General features: G+C 35.8%; 3 protein-coding genes across 6 annotated transcripts; 2 read left to right on the top strand and 1 right to left on the bottom strand.

Moving 5' to 3' along the window:
- Positions 1-536: 536 nt before the first annotated feature.
- Positions 537-6,184, top strand: LOC115950652 (UDP-N-acetylglucosamine transporter ROCK1). The gene is made up of 7 exons (XM_031067875.1): positions 537-944; positions 2,136-2,184; positions 2,327-2,553; positions 3,406-3,604; positions 3,700-3,843; positions 5,421-5,495; positions 5,733-6,184. The coding sequence occupies exons 1-7, from the start codon at positions 811-813 to the stop codon at positions 5,892-5,894; spliced, it is 990 nt and encodes a 329-aa protein (XP_030923735.1). The 5' UTR covers positions 537-810; the 3' UTR covers positions 5,895-6,184.
- A 2,333-nt stretch (positions 6,185-8,517) lies between these two features.
- Positions 8,518-9,461, top strand: LOC115994442 (50S ribosomal protein L23). The gene has a single exon (XM_031118601.1). The coding sequence runs from the start codon at positions 8,727-8,729 to the stop codon at positions 9,282-9,284; it is 558 nt and encodes a 185-aa protein (XP_030974461.1). The 5' UTR covers positions 8,518-8,726; the 3' UTR covers positions 9,285-9,461.
- A 319-nt stretch (positions 9,462-9,780) lies between these two features.
- LOC115994440 (BTB/POZ domain-containing protein DOT3) lies at positions 9,781-14,594 on the bottom strand. Of its 4 annotated transcripts, XM_031118599.1 has the most exons (7): positions 14,099-14,592; positions 13,799-13,868; positions 11,880-12,775; positions 11,558-11,682; positions 11,412-11,467; positions 11,161-11,289; positions 9,781-10,516 (listed from the first exon to the last, which is right to left on the bottom strand). In XM_031118599.1, the coding sequence occupies exons 1-7, from the start codon at positions 14,239-14,241 to the stop codon at positions 10,163-10,165; spliced, it is 1,773 nt and encodes a 590-aa protein (XP_030974459.1). In that variant the 5' UTR covers positions 14,242-14,592; the 3' UTR covers positions 9,781-10,162. The 4 variants fall into 4 exon arrangements, with proteins under 4 accessions (XP_030974459.1, XP_030974458.1, XP_030974457.1 ...); XM_031118598.1 differs by having other exon boundaries at positions 11,245-11,289; positions 11,412-11,682; positions 14,099-14,593; XM_031118597.1 differs by having other exon boundaries at positions 11,412-11,682.
- Positions 14,595-17,256: the final 2,662 nt, after the last annotated feature.

The following is a 17,256-nucleotide window of genomic DNA, read 5'->3' as shown; positions in this document are numbered from 1 at the left end:
AACAAAATGTAAGCTTTAGTGTGAGGTCATGACAAGGGTTAGGAGTGGTGGTAATGGACGAAGACAACAAAAAGTAGGAAGATGAATTCTCAACGAGAATAAGGTTAGGTTGAGAGAGAGAGAGAGAGAGAGAGAGAGAGAGGAGTTCATTTTTATTTTTATTTTTTTAAGCGAGGAAATTATTTTGCTCTAAATGACATACATCATACATGTCATTTTAAATGAGATATTTTTAAGTAGAAGGCATAATTTTTGAAAAACAACATGAAAAAATTTCATTTAAAATTTTTAATATGATGGAATATAACGTGATGAGATAGTTTATCAATTAAGACATTACATTAGATGAGGACTGAAGTGGACTCAAAGTTGGGTCACGGGAAGGTGCAAGACCCAAAAAAATAAAAGAGTTTCTGTATAAAACTTTTATTTTTTTTGAGAAACAAATTAGAATATTTATATCCATACCGAAAAGGAATGTTTATAAAGAAAACGAAACCATTATCGTATCTATAAAAAATAAAGAAACCATTATCAAAATAAAGAAAAAAGGAACTAGATAATCATCAAATTGCACTTTTCACATATTGCTTTAAACTTTTCATCATGTCTGGCATTGAATAAATGCGAACCTGCCTACCCCCTTTCACCTCACTGGGTCCAAGAATCCAAGCTAAAGATCACATATATACCACACCAGTTTCACGCTATAAAAACTGACACAAACCAAAACAAAAAAAGAAAAAGGAAAAAGAAAGCTCTAACCGCCCTCTCTCACTCAACAGGGTCGCCAATTTCCAAGCTCCAACAATGGCGACCAATGCCGTCAAGTCCAAGAAATCCACACCGCGCTCCGACAAGACGAGCGCCAGGATTTGGTTCTACTCGCTCCTGCTCACCTTGCAGTACGGAGCTCAGCCTTTGATCTCCAAGCGCTTCATCAGGTAACCTCCTCGTTCTTCAACTACCATTTAAGCACTCTGATCTTCCACACTTCCACATTAGAGATGACAGACAAAGATTTGTTGTAGAGTTTTCTTTGGTATTTTTGAAATGTAGGCGAAGATTTTTCTTTAAAAAATAAATAAAATTGGACGGATTGAAAATTATGGATCATAGCTTGGTGTTAGGGTTTAGGAAATGCTGATTAGGTTTTCAGGTGATTTTAGTCGGTTTTAGTTTCTTCAATATAACAACGATGTAAATCTTGATTTGGATCTTGAGGCTGCTTTTATAGATGAATTGATGAATATTGTGCTCAAAATAGATAATGCTTTCCTGATTGGGCAATGTTCTCCTGTTGTGTAATTTCTTTTTGGATAAGGAACACTCTTTTTTATGTAATATAAGGACACTAGGGTTTCCATACATGTTTAATACCTTGTGGTGTTGTTATTACATACTACCAGTTATTAATTTTTTAATAGTTGGGGGGGGGGGTGGTGAAGATTTTGAATCGTGATCAAAACACGAAAGGGTGCTAGTTGAGCTACAAAGCTCTTTTTTTAGTCCAGGCATTCTCCCTTACTGCCGAGGCATCCCAGGTGGGGGCAGTTGAGCTACATAGCTCTTGGCTACAATCCGCTATTAATGCAAATATTCTAATTTGTAATTTTATTCAAATAGCTCAATCACCTTGTTTAGAGGAGGGGGGGGGGATGTCATATAGTCTTGGTTCTTTGAAGTTCACATTGTGCTGTTGTCAGACAATGTGTTCCGTGTGTGTATGGAGGAAGGAGATGCTATTTTTACTTAAGATGGCAAAGAAAATTAGCATAGTCTTATTTGGTTCTTTGAAGTTCACATTGCCAGACAATGTACTCTTGTAGGATACTAATGCCTGTATTTACATTAATACATATGTTTTTGTAGTGTAAGTTCTCTTGTTGCTCATCATGAAAATTAATTTTTAAAATCAATCACAAACTTTTACTATTTTGCATTCAATCGCCACTTGCAAAGAACTACTTACAATACAATTTTACATTCATAGATTCATGGGCTATTTAGTTCCTCCATTCCCTGTACAGGTGGGATAGGTTTATTGCTTTTAAGAAATTGAATATTTTATGCTCAGTTTTATCTCCTTACATGGTAAAGAAGTGCCATTATCTCATTATAGATTTTTTCTGCAGACGAGAGGTTATTGTCACTTCTTCTGTTTTAACATGCGAGATAGCAAAGGTAAAGTTTGTACTCGACATGATTATCTTCTTCCTATCTATTTTGATTCTGTTTTAATTATTGCTGTTGTTGTAGTAGTAGTAGTAGTAGTAGTTATAATATTCCCTCATAAACAGACATGTACTCTTCATGTACTTCTTAGGTTATTTGTGCCCTATTTTTCATGACAAAAGATGGCACTTTAAAGAAAGTATACAATGAGTGGACTTTGGTTGGGGCGTTGACTGCATCAGGACTTCCTGCAGCTATTTATGCTCTGCAAAATAGTCTACTGCAGATTTCTTACAAGAATCTTGATTCACTCACATTCTCAATGCTGAACCAGACCAAAATATTTTTCACTGCTATCTTTACATACTTCATAATGAGGTATGTTCCAGAATGGCATCTCTTCAATTCTTCTTCTTCTTCTTGTTTTGGCACATATGGTTTCTCTGACAATTGGTCCTCAGTAAAAGCAAATAACCTTCTATGCACTATTATTAATAGATGCTGGAGATTAAGACGATGTTTATGTTCATTTGGCTGATGCTTTCCTGCTATGCTGCAAGTAGTTGATTCCATATTGATCTGAAAGACTGTATTGGAACTTGCAAATGACTTGTTTAGTGGTTAATTGCCCACTGCCCTCTCTACCATTTATGAGGTGATATGAGATTCAAGGAACGGTGCAAATAATCCATTTATTATTGTTGCAAATGATGTCCACTAGTAGCCCATGGTCCCTTTTTGTTTATGGTGTAGACTTCTTCAGCTATTACATTACTTTCTCTTTTGAGTATACTAAGGAATGTGAGTGTTATCTTGTGTCTTTTAGGTAGTTCTATGGTACAGTTACTTGTTCCATTTTCCTTTTCGTTAGCAGCATATAAGGTACATATGAAAATTCAATAGTGCCATTGTCCATTGTTAATGGAGTTATGCTCATTTTTTGACGGGAATGTCCACATTTGGAGTTCTATGGTACACCTATTTTCACCCCCATTCTGACAAATGAAAATTTGTCTTCTCGAGGCATATATTTATGATTGTTTACGAGGCAATGCCAGTTATTTTGAGAGATAGCACATTAGAATTTACAATGTATTTGTTTTGCATATTTGGCCAGAAATGTCTCGATAATGCATTAGTTTCTATAGATAATCTGGTTATGCAAAAGTCTAGGGGTTGTGAGGTATCTGACATTGACTTTGGGCTAATCCTTGAGAACTCAATATGTAGGCAGAAGCAATCAATTCAACAAATTGGGGCCCTTTTTTTGTTGATCATTGCAGCTGTCCTTTTAAGTATTGGCGAAGGCTCTAGCAAAGGAACTAGTAGTGCTGATGCTGAGCAAATATTATTTTATGGAATTATTCCTGTATTGGTTGCTTCTGTACTCTCTGGACTAGCTTCTTCTTTATGTCAATGGGCTTCTCAGGTTAGCACAAAAAAATATTTTTCTCTAATTAGAATAAGTGATTCCATTGTCTTGTTAATTTTCTTTGCTCCCCGATACATTTACTTTTATTACAGGTCAAGAAACACTCATCGTACTTGATGACTGTAGAAATGTCTTTTGTTGGATGCCTGTGCTTGTTGCTCAGTACCTCTAAGTCTCCAGATGGAGAAGCTATCAGACAACATGGATTCTTTTATGGTTGGACTCCTCTAACTTTGGTAATTATCTAACTGCTCTACAAGAAAGCAGTGTGAATTGATCCAATATTTATGCTATTCTTTCTAGCTCATACTCAGGTAGAGAGCTAGCACGACTATCTAATAGTTAGGAGGACCAAACAGAGAGAAAATTTTACAGTTTACATCAAAGATCGCAAACTGTCTCTGCTCTTGCATATTGCTAATAGTTTGATGCGGAAAATTTAGATCGCCATGCTTTTTATTATCGTCCCCTCTCATTCTTAGTAGTTACTAGATAGTACATCCATCAATAGACACCTTTGTTGTGGAATGCTGTATTTATGGGAGTATGTCTCATTTTTTCCTTTTATTCATTCTCTAGATGGGCTGACCGTGCTTGTTGACAAGCTGACTATAAGTTAAACTTTATAGTTTATACATGTACATGGTCTTCTAATTTTTTGTATCATTGAATCATTATTAAAAAAAAATATATTAAATAAATAAATAAAACTTTTGAGTGTTTGGGCTAAATATATACCTTCTGAGTTGTTTCCTCCTCAACTCCAAGATAACTTATGCTTTATTGTAGAACCTCAAAAATGTCAATTGTTCTTTATATTATTAATTGAGGGGTAAATTTGCAATGCTATACACAATTGCTAGGTCTGTTTGTTTTAGCTTAAAATGACAGTTTATTTTCACCACCACCTTATAACTTCTTAAATCTTCTCTTTTTCTAGGTACAGTTATTCTTTAATACGGATTATTTTTAAACAAAATAAGCCAATGAAAGTAGGATCATCCAAACGCAGTTGTAACTTATGAAAATTTTATGACTGCAGCGGTGGGCAGTTATATATATATATATATATATATAGAAAATTCATCAAGAAAAATGAGCAGATTATTCTAGGGGCCTGGGTTCAAGTCCCAACACTCAATCTATGGGCGGGGTTGGGGAGATAAATTGTATTGCACCCAAAAAAAAAAAAAAAAAAAAAAAGAGAGAGAGAGGAAAGAGGAAAGAGGAAAGTGGCACCAATGACATGATTAATCAAGGATGTGGTGTGGGCTCTTTGAGGCTTCAGGCCAAAAGTTCAGGAGTTTGAAACTCCTTTTGGAATTGATTATCGTAATCAGGTTGACAGTCAACCAGCATTATGGAAATCAGATGCAAACCCCCTTCCTGCCCTTTTATCCTCTCCAAAAAAAGGCCCAAAAGAAAAAGAAGCCACTCACCTGCCCCAAAAGAGCCCAGCAAAATTCAAATTCCTCAAAGTAGCATAAATGCTGATGTAGTGAGTGTTTGGATCCACGGCACGTTTTAACGTTCGGGTTTTTTTTTTTTTTCAGCATGTGAACAGTAACATCACATGAATGCAGGAGACAAAGTGTACTGTTCACGTACTGTTCATGGATCCCACTGCACTATTTACATATTTAAAAATTATTTTGTTACAGTGTTTTCAGTTTCAGCAAAAATAAGTTGTATCCAAACGGACCCGTAAATTATATTTAGTAAAACACATGATAATTTTATGATACTGCACTTACTGTTTAGCTTTTATTGATGTGCCCCAACTTCATACCAATTTATTTTATTTTCATTTCAGATCCCGGTTATATTCAATGCCCTTGGTGGAATTCTTGTTGGCCTAGTTACAAGCCATGCTGGCGGTGTTAGAAAGGCAAGTTTGACTCTGTTATTCTTTTGAGACTTGATTACTTGATCATTCATTTAAGAACTGAAATATAGCGTGGTATACATATCTATCTAATTGCTAGCCATATTTGTGGGAATGACTGGCATCTTCCATTTCTTAAACAATTACAGTATCACTTCTCTCTTTCAGTTTTTAAATTATCAAGAAACTGTTTCATTGTGGAGAAGCTAATTGTAGAAGATATTCCTAACATGATTGCAGGGGTTTGTCATCGTTTCTGCACTTCTTGTCACGGCTATGATGCAGTTCATTTTTGAAGGGAAACCGCCTTCATTGTATTGTCTTGTGGCTCTCCCAATCGTGGTTTGTAGCATTTCAATATACCAGAAATACCCGTACCAAGTTAAAAAGAAGGAATTGTAAATTGTCACCACTACAGCATTTGATTAGAAAAATTTCAATCTGTAAATGGTAGTTAGAACTTAGAGGAATTCTTTTGGAAGTGTACTTGTAAGTACCCAATCAAGGGAATTGAGAAACGTGCTATGCTGCTTTCATCAAAATTCATAACCATTTGAATGTGGTATTGATACATGTTTGAGCAGTGCAGAATCGTGTGAGAAGTTGAATATTTTTACATTCATAAGAACAATGGACGTTTGAGTTGAGGTTATAAGTAAATTGATGCCAAAACTTTGGCAGCATTATAGTTATAATTTTTTCCCTCGTTGTCACGGTAATCTTTTCTACTTTGTTATAGCACAGCGCAGCATTCTTGAATTCATTCTCAGTAGCATGGTAAATTATATTCCCCCTGCACACTAGGAAGAAGGGGAAATTTTAAATTGGACTACTGCAGGCAATTTGAGATGAGTAATCAACTAGTTATTGCTTGGTAAATTAAATAGTCTAACCTTTTCTTCTTGTTTTTTTGGATTGAATAGATAACGACTTGAATGTATTAAATTTTAATATATTTTGGACACTTTCTTGCTGATCCCTTCCGAGAGGTGAAGGGATTGAATTTTACCTGTGATTAGGGGTGGCAAAGTAAGCCTAAATTCATTTGTCCACTCAAACCCACCCACTCTAATTAAACTCAAACCCACCCAATTATTAGTTGGGTTAAATGGGCATCAACCTAATTAGACCCAGTGATTATTGGGTTTTAACTAAAAATTCATTGAGCTTCATTTAACAATATACTCAAATTCAACCCAACCATTTCCATTAAAAGAAAAAGAAAAAAAAAAGTTTTTAGACATTTCAAGGTTTTCATTTTCCTTCATTTTCTTGGCCTCCAAACACTTCTCTCTCTCTCTCTCTCTCTCAAATAAAAAAATAGAACTAAGCAATCGAAAAACAGACAATTAAAAAAAAAGCCTTCAAACGTTTCAGTGTTTCAGGGTTTTCATTTTTCTTTATTTTCTTGGCCTCCAAACACTCCTCTCTCTCTCTCTCTCTCTCTCAACAAATAAAAAAATAAAACTAAGCAATCGAAAAACAGACAATTCAAAAAAAAGAAAAAAAAGAAGAGAAATACCCATATGTGCCTTCGCCGATCTGCTCCAATTTTTTGAAGTAGTCAACACATTTGGAACCCCATGATGGGTACTCCTCCACGTTCAACTAGCCTGTATTTATACAGAATATAAGGTCGATTTGGGTTGTATAAGAACTTTGTGTAGTGAGCTTGAATTCACACCATGGCTCCACCGCATCATCGCCGACCACCTCAGCGATTGAAACGCCTTCGTTGATAAGAACCTCTGCTTCTAATTTACAAACGACGTGTATGCTTGCGACGACGAGGCTGAAAATGACGTCGTCGTCGTCGAAAGCATCGACGACGACGAGAATCACAACAACGAAGCTCTAAGCAAGGCCAACGATGTCGTGGCCATGTTTACTAGGCTTTATATTCTCTTGGAGCAAGTTGGTGTGTAAAATGCCTCACGTAGTTTTGAGCTTGAAATGACATTTCTTTGTATTTGTTGCACTGTTTGGTTGCCAAGAAAGTGAGAGAAAAAAGAAAAGAAAAGAAAATATTTTTTATTTGGATTTTTAATATAATTGCTGATGTGGATGTGCTTATGTGGAATTTTTTAATCCCAAGAATGGAGACTAGAGAGAGTGGAAAAGGGAATCCAAGAAAGTGTTGGTGTTTTTACTTTAATGACATTTTGATAATTGGGTAATTGGGTGAGTTGCGGTTTACCCATAATAATTGGGTTGGGTTGGATTTGGGTTAGAAGCAATTAGTTAAATAGGTTTTAATGGATAAATGAATTTTATATACCCAACCTAATTATGTCAATCCCAAACCCACCCATTTGACACCTCTACCTATGATCATATCAGTGGGCCACTATAGTTTACTAAACTTTTTTCGTGGTGTTGTTGAAAGCAAGTTTTAAAGTAGGCATCACTTCCCCTCTACTCTACTTTCATTTCTTCTCCTTCCATCTCCCTATGTTTCAAACATACCATAATTCTCTTTAGCACTGAAAAACACATTGGAAATTTCACAAGCTATCTTATATATTTGTACAAGCTATCTTTTATATTTGTGATGTGGTGGGCCTAAGTCAGTTGAGTCAAAGTTTCATGTGTAAGGGTGTGAATTAGTCTTGTTGACCAAGTGATCATAGACTTGTTGATTAAGTGATGCACTCACATGCACACTAGATTTCCTTTTCCCCTAAAGTTATCCTAGTTAATAAAAAATTATCGAAAATTAAGTTGTATATTTTTCCTCATTTAGAGAGATTTAGACTTATGTTCAAATTATAAAGAGAAGAATTCCCCGATATTGTCAAATGTCAAGACTCAGATTAGATATATTTTTAGAAAAGCTAACCAGTGTGCTGATGCATTGGCCAAATTTGGATATCCCCTTTTTGCTTCTATTGTGTTTTTTTTCATTGCCCATCGGTTGTGGTAGAGAACCTATTGCCCCTCGATATAGGGCAGCTATGTTTAATAGACTCATTTCCATTTCTGCTCTATATCTATATGCTCTTTCACCAAAAAAAAAAAGAAAAAAAAATTGTCAAATGTCTATGTTATCCAAAATGCCCTCATACAAGGCCCACGTCCATACCTGGCAGCCCATTAACACTCATAGGTTGGACTTGTACTACCGCATGCATTAGCTAAGACCCGGCCCATTCCTAATCACACACAGAGCTCCACATTTCTCATCTTCATCACTCTGCTCAACTCCACAGTTCACACAAAAAAAAAGCCGAAAATATGGGAAGCAGATTGGGAAGACGAGTGGTCCACTTCGCGAACCTCCCAATCAAGCTGTTGATGCCAAGTAACTTCAACAACATCACAGAAATCGCTATCAAAACCATCCCTTCGGCCTCGAAGATCGAAATCAAGCGCGTCCTCGAGTCCCTCTACGGCTTCGAGGTCGACAAGGTCAGCACTCTCAACATGGAAGGCAAGAAGAAGAAACGCGGCGGCCTGTTGGTCGCCAAACCGGACTACAAAAAGGCGTACATCACTCTCAGAAGCCCTCTCTCCATCTCCCCGGACCTCTACCCGATTCGGATCCTCGAGGACGAGAAGCAGCGCATGAACAAGCAGACCAAGTCGAGCGTGGTCGAGGACGGCGAAGGGAAGCACCACTGGCTCGTCGATGATAAGCCTAGGGTTGCCGAGAAGAAAAACGAAAGATTCGGCGTTCGCGATCGAGATCGAGAACGCCGTCGCGGCGGCGGAGGAGGCGGAGGCGGCGGCGGTGAAGTGGCGAAGTTTCCGTGGAGCAGTATGAGGTCTCCTGTTACTTCTGCGAGGAGGTAGGGTTTTGAGAAAAAAAATTGATTGTGCTTAGAAATGCTTATGATTTTGATGGATTTTTGAATGTTTTATGCTTTTGCTTATGATAGATTAGAATAAGAACTTCTTGTTATTTTAAGAGGAAAGAAGAATTAAAAGCATTTTGATGGAATGAGAATTGTTTGTGGCTTATTTTGTTTATTTCATTAGGTACATGTATTTAAAATCTCACTTAGGCTATGGAATGTGTTGTGTTTGTGAAGTGTAGAATATTGAGGATTGAAGAGTATCAGGGATTTGAAATTAGGAATGCGTTATTGCGAGAAAAGTGCTTGTAGTTATTTATATGAAAACAATAAAATGGAGTGAAATTTAATTTTAGAAATTGATTCTCGATCAAATGACTTTTTTAAGTTGGTTTTAGAGGATCACAGAGTAAAAATTAGATGTTTTGCTTGATGTGCGAAATGTAAATGTAGCTAGTGTGGTGGAAGATGCCGAGCTTCACCTGAGAGCAATGAGCACGTAATTGTGAATCTTAAATTGATTAAATTTTTGTTCGTGTCTTGTAGCGTAAAGTGTAGCTAACTACACAATGTATGAGACTGTAGAAATAGTATGTGACTAAAATTATGGACTTCCTTTCTTCACTCTCCACTGATACAAGTTCTATGGGCATCTGCTATTTTTCTTCCAAGCTAGAGAAGCTTTTTATTTTTTTGGGTATATGTAATAAAAATCCATTAAAGCTAGAGAAGCATTAAATAATACAGATTATTAGTTTGCTCTAAACCTTGTGAAAAGAAACCCCACCAAATTGGGAAAGCAGATATGGATGATCCTGTTGAAGGCTTTTGGATGGAATTAGCATTATAGTGCAGGATCTTAGATGTTGAGAAAATTTAGGAGATGGATGACCTTCGTTTGAAGCTACGTCTACGGGCTGGGTTGGGTCTCTGTTGTCCATCTCCAGTTTCATCCCCATCTAATTTTGTATGGAAGGAGTTCTTGATCTTCCTCCAACTGAATGCCCAACCCGATGCATTCTTTGGCTTGTTGCTTAGCTTTCCATACTCCTGTTGAAGCCCAGAGTAGTCACTCTGTAGCGCTTCCATCTTCTTCTTCATGTTTTCAAGCTCTGTCTTCATAGTCTTGATCTCCATGTTTGTAGATGACTGGTTTCCCTCCGGCTCAGAGGTATTGCCATTCTTATCTAGCATTTCTTCCCTCATCTTCAGTTGCTCCGACAGTAGCACCTGCATATCTCATTTCATCTTCTCTTCCACATGTGAGAAATGTTAAGTTGATATGCTACATACTGGTGAGCACTGAGCTCATGGCACTTTATGTCTGTTGAGTGCATTTACAGTCTTACTTAGCTACATGTCTATGAACTTAGTTTTGCAAAGAGCCTCTCGGCTCAGTGGCACTTTTGTCTCTTCCCATAGGGAAGAGCTTGGGTTTGAACCCTGGGCCAAGGTCCCCCTCAACTTATTGTAGCCCACAAGAAAGACTATGAACTTCACTTTGTGGAATCTTTTTATTTTTTGATAGGTCACTTTGTGGAATCTTATAAATCTATAACGATAGGCAGGCTGTGCTTGTGACATCATAAATACAAACATGCATAACTTTATATACACACACACACACACACACACACACACACACACATATATGCATATATATGAAGTATCAATGTACTTTGTAAGAATAATGATATTTTGGCCTAGTGTCCATTCTTTATCCAATATTCATTATTTAACTACCTAGTATTGTTTGTTGATGAAGTATGTAAGAGTAAGACTTGTATGGATCTAAAAGTTTCTTACTTTTATTACTCACTAAAAGATCTACAAGGCTTGTGTAAGACAAGGTCGAGAATTCATAAAATATATACCTGGACAATGGTTCTTAGAGGCAATCGATCATTTTGTGCAGCATGCATGCATGCATCAAGAGACAGTTTCTCACAGTTCATTACCTTGCACAGCCTTCTTTGGTCATGCTCAGATAGTGAACGATTAGTCTGAAAAGAAGATTACATTGTAGAGTTCAAAAATTTCTTTCACTTCCTCCTCCCAAAAATAAAAGGCAGATTAATATAATAATAATACACAAGAAGAAGAATGGGAAAGGATAACAGGTAACCTTGAGGTAGGTGTCAATGGCTCTATAGAGACCATCATGACATGTTCGAACATTTTCTGGCAACGATTCAGCCAAAACTTGGAACTTAGTGACAGAGAGATTTGGGTCTCTTGCAATCTCAGCTAGGTAATTGTCTAAGAGCTTACTTATATTGCATTTGCCAGACTTCTGTTGCTGCTGCTGCTGCTGCTGCTGCTGTTCATGCATCAAAAAATATTCCACTATCCTTTGCACCACATCTATGTCATGCATTGTGCATTGTTCAGGAGAACTGTGCCAGCCATTAATGAAATACCAAGGATGAAAATTTAGTATTATTAGTTTCTTGATGGAGTGTGGTTAGTTATTCTTTTTATAGAGTCTTAGTCTATTTGGTTAGTTATTCAACAACTTTTTCTATTAAAATTTTTCTGGACTGTAATGTCATATCACACAATTTAGGAAGAAAGAGGAAGTTAGTATACTCACTTTGTTAGTTTCCCCTTATCAAAATTTTTGTAACTTGGGATCAGAAGATCATTCACACTGGCATCTTCCAACATCATCCCCACTCTCTTTTCAAGCTCCGAAATCAAAGCTGGTGTTGCAGAATATACCATTGCCATCTTTAGCATCTGCAACAGGAATTTACATGAAACAGCTTCTTGTTGAGGAGGAAGCATGCTTATTAGGCTCTCAATAATTGCTTTTTGCTCCTTGCTGTGTGCAATGCCCCCTTCTTCCTTCTGACTACAAATACTGAACTGAAGCTCATTCTTTCCATGGCCATATCCTCTAACTCCTTCTATCTCCATGTCCATACCCGGCAACCATCTCTCTGCATAGCGCATGATGCATTTACCTATGATCTCTGGTGTTGTTCCCTTAGCCCTTATTGCTGTTATAATCCTCCTGAAATGATCAATACGAAGGATAGCTATATCATCAAACCACCAGCCTTCTTCATGAACTGCATCTCCAGTTGATGAGTTTTTCCTAGAAGCCTTCCAAGCTAGTGAGTCACAGCATCTTCTAACAATTTGTAAATTTTCAGCCCATGGAGATAGAGCTTCACAGGATTTTAGAACAGTAATGGTATCTTTCCATGAGCAAAGGACTACAAATGTGAGGAAAGCTTCAGTCTTGCTGATGAGATTTCCATCTTCAAATTCTTCAGTCATCTCCAGAAATTCTGACGCACATCTTATTGAAGCTATGTTATTGGGGTTTAAGTCCAGTGGGAGACCATAACAGAATTTTAAAATGATTTCAAATGTTTCTGATCCCCCTGGGAAGTTTTCGAGATTGATGTTGTACCCATAATTTGAGATTGAAGGCTGAAGTTCCAATTGGCCTATGTAGCCACATTTTGACACCAAGGGATACTGCTTCAGGAGAATTGAGTAATGAAATGAGTGAATACTTCTGGTTATTTATCTTACCCCCTATATTCATCTTTAATTTTGATGTCAAAGTTATATCTGGCCCCCAACAAAGAAAAATCAGTATGACAAAAACACTATGGTTTTTTTTATGAAAATTTATCCAACAAACAAAAGAGCCCCAATTCTACGTTTTTGTGCATCGGCATGGTGTATTATATCTACCATTTCAAGTAGTCCCTTGTATTATATTTATCAGATCATGTATAGTACACACATTCAATCACTCCAAATGAAACAAATTGTATCAAGGCAAAGTGGTGTACGTGACACATAGTTTCAAGTGGTGTATCCTAATAAGTGTATATATATATATATATATATATATATATATATATATATTCTACTTTTTTGTGCATCGGTATGGTGTATTATATCTACCCTATCAAGTAGTCCCTTGAATTATATTTATCAGATCATGTATAGTACGCACATTCAATCACTCCAAATGAAACAAATTGTACCAATGCAAAGTGCTGTACGTGACACATGGTTTCAAGTGGTGTCTCCTAACATATATATATATATATATATGAGTTAGGTTCAAGTTACACCTGGTGTAACTCTAAGTAATATTACACCATTAAATAACTTATTATTAGATGCGAATTTTGACAAATTTACCGTTGGATTACATTATATTTATATACTCTCCATGCTTGCAAAATATTTTAGTGATCAAAGATTAATAGTCATATTATCAATCAATTGTTTAAATTCAAGTTTTTGTAGTTTAAAATAATTCATAAGAAATGAGTTTATGGATCATAAGGTAAATAACATTTGATTAGCATGAAAATTGACATGCATATTAAGCACATGTTATGTATATATATAGAGAGCATATATATGTAAACACTTAGTTTCAAGTTACTTATTAAAAAAAAAAAAGAAACACAGTTTCAAGTTTTTGTGTTTCATAGTGAATATTGAATATTGAACATTGTTTTTTTGTCTTGTTTATACCTTGTGAACATTAAAGGTAATTTCTTGAACTTGAATTGATAAATCTGTTGGTATTTGAGACGTGAGAAACCTGCAAGAAAGATTTTATTAGAGAGAGAGAGAGAGAGAGAGAGAGAGAGAGAGAGAGAAGAGAAGCCGCTGAAAACAAAATGGATCAGAGGAAAAAAAAAATTGCCAAAATTGAATATTTATGTCAGATGAGAGAATATCAGCTTAGACATTCTCTAGAAAGAACATGCTGTGGCTTTCCTATGATAAACTGATTTGTTGTTGCCAATTCTAGACTAATACTTCTATTACCGTGAGTGTTCTCTCTTTTCCAAGCTATCAGCTATAGAGACGAATTTGGTGGGAATTACGATGCGTTGGTCATGAACTTGATCAATGCCATCCGAATCACTCCCTGGGCTTTGTGGTTCAGTTACTTGAGGAGACTTCTGCATGGTGGCTTTCTAGCTGGAGACATGAGTGACAATACATATGGTCAAATAATATGGTATGGTATAATAGGGTGGGTTGTTGTCTATATAAATGCCTGAGAAGTGAGTATGTGGCTGGCTTAGGAGTACCATTATGAGGGTTGGTGGGGGGTTCATTTTTTTTTCTTCGATGTTTATTCCCTGTCGCAAAATTCGATTGTGACATATTGAGGCCCGTTAGGTTAGTGTCTGAGAAATGAAGATGATATTGGCTATGCCAGTTCCATTTTGAACCGCACAAATGTTGTGGACTGGACTAATGGATGATTGTGTGGTTTCATATATAGGTTGACTGTTCCCAACATTTGTAGCAATATGTAAACATTATTATTATTTTCTGTTTACTTACCAGAAAAAAAAAATGAGGATTTGTTTTTACTATATATTTCTTGTAATGTAAAACACGCATACATTTATGCTGACATTTTTTTTGAAACAAAATTTGGGAACAACAAACGATTTTGAAACACGCATACATTTATTTCCATATTTGTTTCATTTCAAAAAAAATACCTTGTGTGAAATATGTGAAATAGAAATGTATTCAGAGGTCTCTTTCTGCATGCGACTGTACAGCCTTGATAATGTGCTGGGTATTCAAAACTTCTATACTATTGTCTGTTCAATTACATGTCAAAGATGTCCAAGGGAAGATACCCCATTGTTCACTGGTAATTTGACAGCCAAACGACTGATTGTATATTCTCACATTTTTGAAAATATTGATGTTGATACCATACATTTGCGTGTATCCCATATCTTGATTGGCTTCATATTCGAGCAGCTTCTAGAATATGAAATCCTCACCAGGCAACTTTCATTCAAACTGACTCGGCTCGGGCAAGGCCAAGATCGTTCCAAGTTAGGATCCTCACGGCTTGGGTTGGATCATGATTGTGATAGTTTTTGTGGAAGTAATATAAAACAAAATTTATATTTTCATTTAAAGATTATTGTACCATATAACCATAGATTCTAAATAAAAGAAAATTGCGTACCTCTCTTAGCAACCCAAGTGTGTTGCCTCTCAAGGTACTCAAGTCTCTCTCTATGTTCATTTTTGGATTTTCAGAAGACTGCAGTATCACTCAGTAATTTTGATGGTCAACAACTAATATGATATATATATATATATATTTTAAGACTTCTAAATCCAAGAGAGAGATTGGACGTGGAATCCTTAGGGATCCTAATCTTCAGCGGTAAGATTAATCAATAACTTTTTGAATGTTATTGACTTGTCTTGAAACTCTTTCAAAATTATTCCTCAATTTTCTCAACCATATCAAGAAAACATTTGAACTTCTACAAATTGCAATAATATCCATCAACACATTGCAATTGACCCCTGAAAATTAGAGAATTACAAATAAGGTCTCATTACTTACAATTTTATATCTATGTCCATCCACCACACTATATTCCCACAAGCCACTAGGATTGGATTAATATTACTGTCATGTCCTTAGCTTATGTAACCCTTAATTTCTTGATTTCATAATTTCTATTGGACTTCAAAATATTTTTAAAAAAAACTCTTTAAATATATATATACAATATTATATATATGAAAAACATTTTTAAAAAATGTCACCGGCTGGTTTTGTTTTGAATCCAACTTCAATATGAAAATCAACTGAATATACTATCTTCTTTAGAGACTGGTGGATTCATTGTAGAGCATTTACATATTTTACTCATTACACACATAACCCTACATGTTTGTATATAACCTTTAAAATAAGCATCACCAGTTGACATTGTCAAAGTTATGTGCATAATAAATAAATAAATATGCACAAACTTTTCATATTTGAGGACAATAGAAAAATTGTGATAGAACAACCTTTTAATTAACAGTGATTACTTCATAAGGTGTTTTTGGTTGGATCCGATTCAGTGTATGTACTTGTTACATTACACCCACTTGTCTGCTTAAAGTAACTACTTCAATGATGGAGTAAATCATCCTATCACAGAACAGCATAACAAGTGTAGGCTTCAATGGTGATATTCAATTAATATCCACAAACAAGAACAATTTAATAATCTATGAAAATCATTACTCCCTGTCTTTGATTCCTTAACTATTAACATGATTTTTTTACAGAGGCGACATCACATGCCACATTTAAACAACGAAATATACCTATAAAAATTATGTATGTGAAAATAAAATTTTATTATCAAATAAAAAATGCATAGTATTGTTTTTTAGAGCACATAATTCTAACAAAATGGACTTGCCTCCTTGGCCAATTTGGACAAAGTGAAGCATGTTTGAAAAATTATTGGTCCACCTCATCTATGTACTCATCCCATGAAAAAAGATGTTCTCTTGCGTTAGTTTTTCCAACCTTGCCTGGGCCTTGAACTTTTTGTGAATCCCATTTCAGTATCCCAACTCTAGGATTTGAACTTCCTAGGCTTTTTGGGACTAATTGATTAACTTTATGATTTGTTTGGATTGGAGAGAGATGGAGAGTGAGGAGAGGCAAGGTCCCTTCATACAAATATAAGGTTAGTGACTAAGGTCAATTGGGAGGATTGAGACTGTTGCACTTGAATCCAATTAGGGGGTGTCAAGTGTGATTGTCATTAACTTTTTAATTTAGCTTTTAGCTTATTATGTTTATGTATATTATTTAAAACTTCATTTCTTCCCTTCAATGTCCAATTATAAAAGCACGCTTTTAATAAATAAAAACAATCTACAAAAAGCTAGATACATTGATGTCAAACGAATGGGGTTGATATTTTGCATTTGACGCTAGATGGACATTTGTTGGTTTTTGGTTTAGCGGTATTGGTGTTGGTCTGTGTGGGATATTTAAGTATTTATCATATATGTTGTTATTGGTCTGAGTAGTTGGAATCTGGGCTGATGGCGTTAGGCCTGTTGTGGGCCTCATCTAAGATTTGTTGGTCTTTGGCATAAAGGAACTATAAGCATGTAAGGTTTGGGCTCAGCCCACCTTC

This window comes from Quercus lobata, chromosome 6, assembly GCF_001633185.2.
Source record: "Quercus lobata isolate SW786 chromosome 6, ValleyOak3.0 Primary Assembly, whole genome shotgun sequence".
Classification (NCBI taxonomy): Eukaryota; Viridiplantae; Streptophyta; class Magnoliopsida; order Fagales; family Fagaceae; genus Quercus; species Quercus lobata.
Note: the sequence above shows the minus strand (reverse complement) of the source record. Positions and strands in the feature narration are given on the sequence as shown.

What these genes read in the sequence shown, in the direction of transcription:
- LOC115994442 (XM_031118601.1), top strand. Translation starts at nt 8,727, where the DNA reads ATGGGAAGCAGATTGGGAAGACGAGTGGTCCACTTCGCGAACCTCCCA.
- LOC115994440 (XM_031118597.1), bottom strand. Translation starts at nt 14,241, where the DNA reads ATGCAGAAGTCTCCTCAAGTAACTGAACCACAAAGCCCAGGGAGTGAT. An exon ending in GAAAAGAGAGAACACTCACG is followed by an intron (nt 13,869 to 14,098) that starts GTAATAGAAGTA and finishes TCTTTCTTGCAG; the next exon opens with GTTTCTCACGTCTCAAATAC. An exon ending in GATAAGGGGAAACTAACAAA is followed by an intron (nt 11,683 to 11,879) that starts GTGAGTATACTA and finishes TGGCTGGCACAG; the next exon opens with TTCTCCTGAACAATGCACAA.
- LOC115950652 (XM_031067875.1), top strand. Translation starts at nt 811, where the DNA reads ATGGCGACCAATGCCGTCAAGTCCAAGAAATCCACACCGCGCTCCGAC. An exon ending in ATCTCCAAGCGCTTCATCAG is followed by an intron (nt 945 to 2,135) that starts GTAACCTCCTCG and finishes TTTTTTCTGCAG; the next exon opens with ACGAGAGGTTATTGTCACTT. An exon ending in TTTACATACTTCATAATGAG is followed by an intron (nt 2,554 to 3,405) that starts GTATGTTCCAGA and finishes CTCAATATGTAG; the next exon opens with GCAGAAGCAATCAATTCAAC.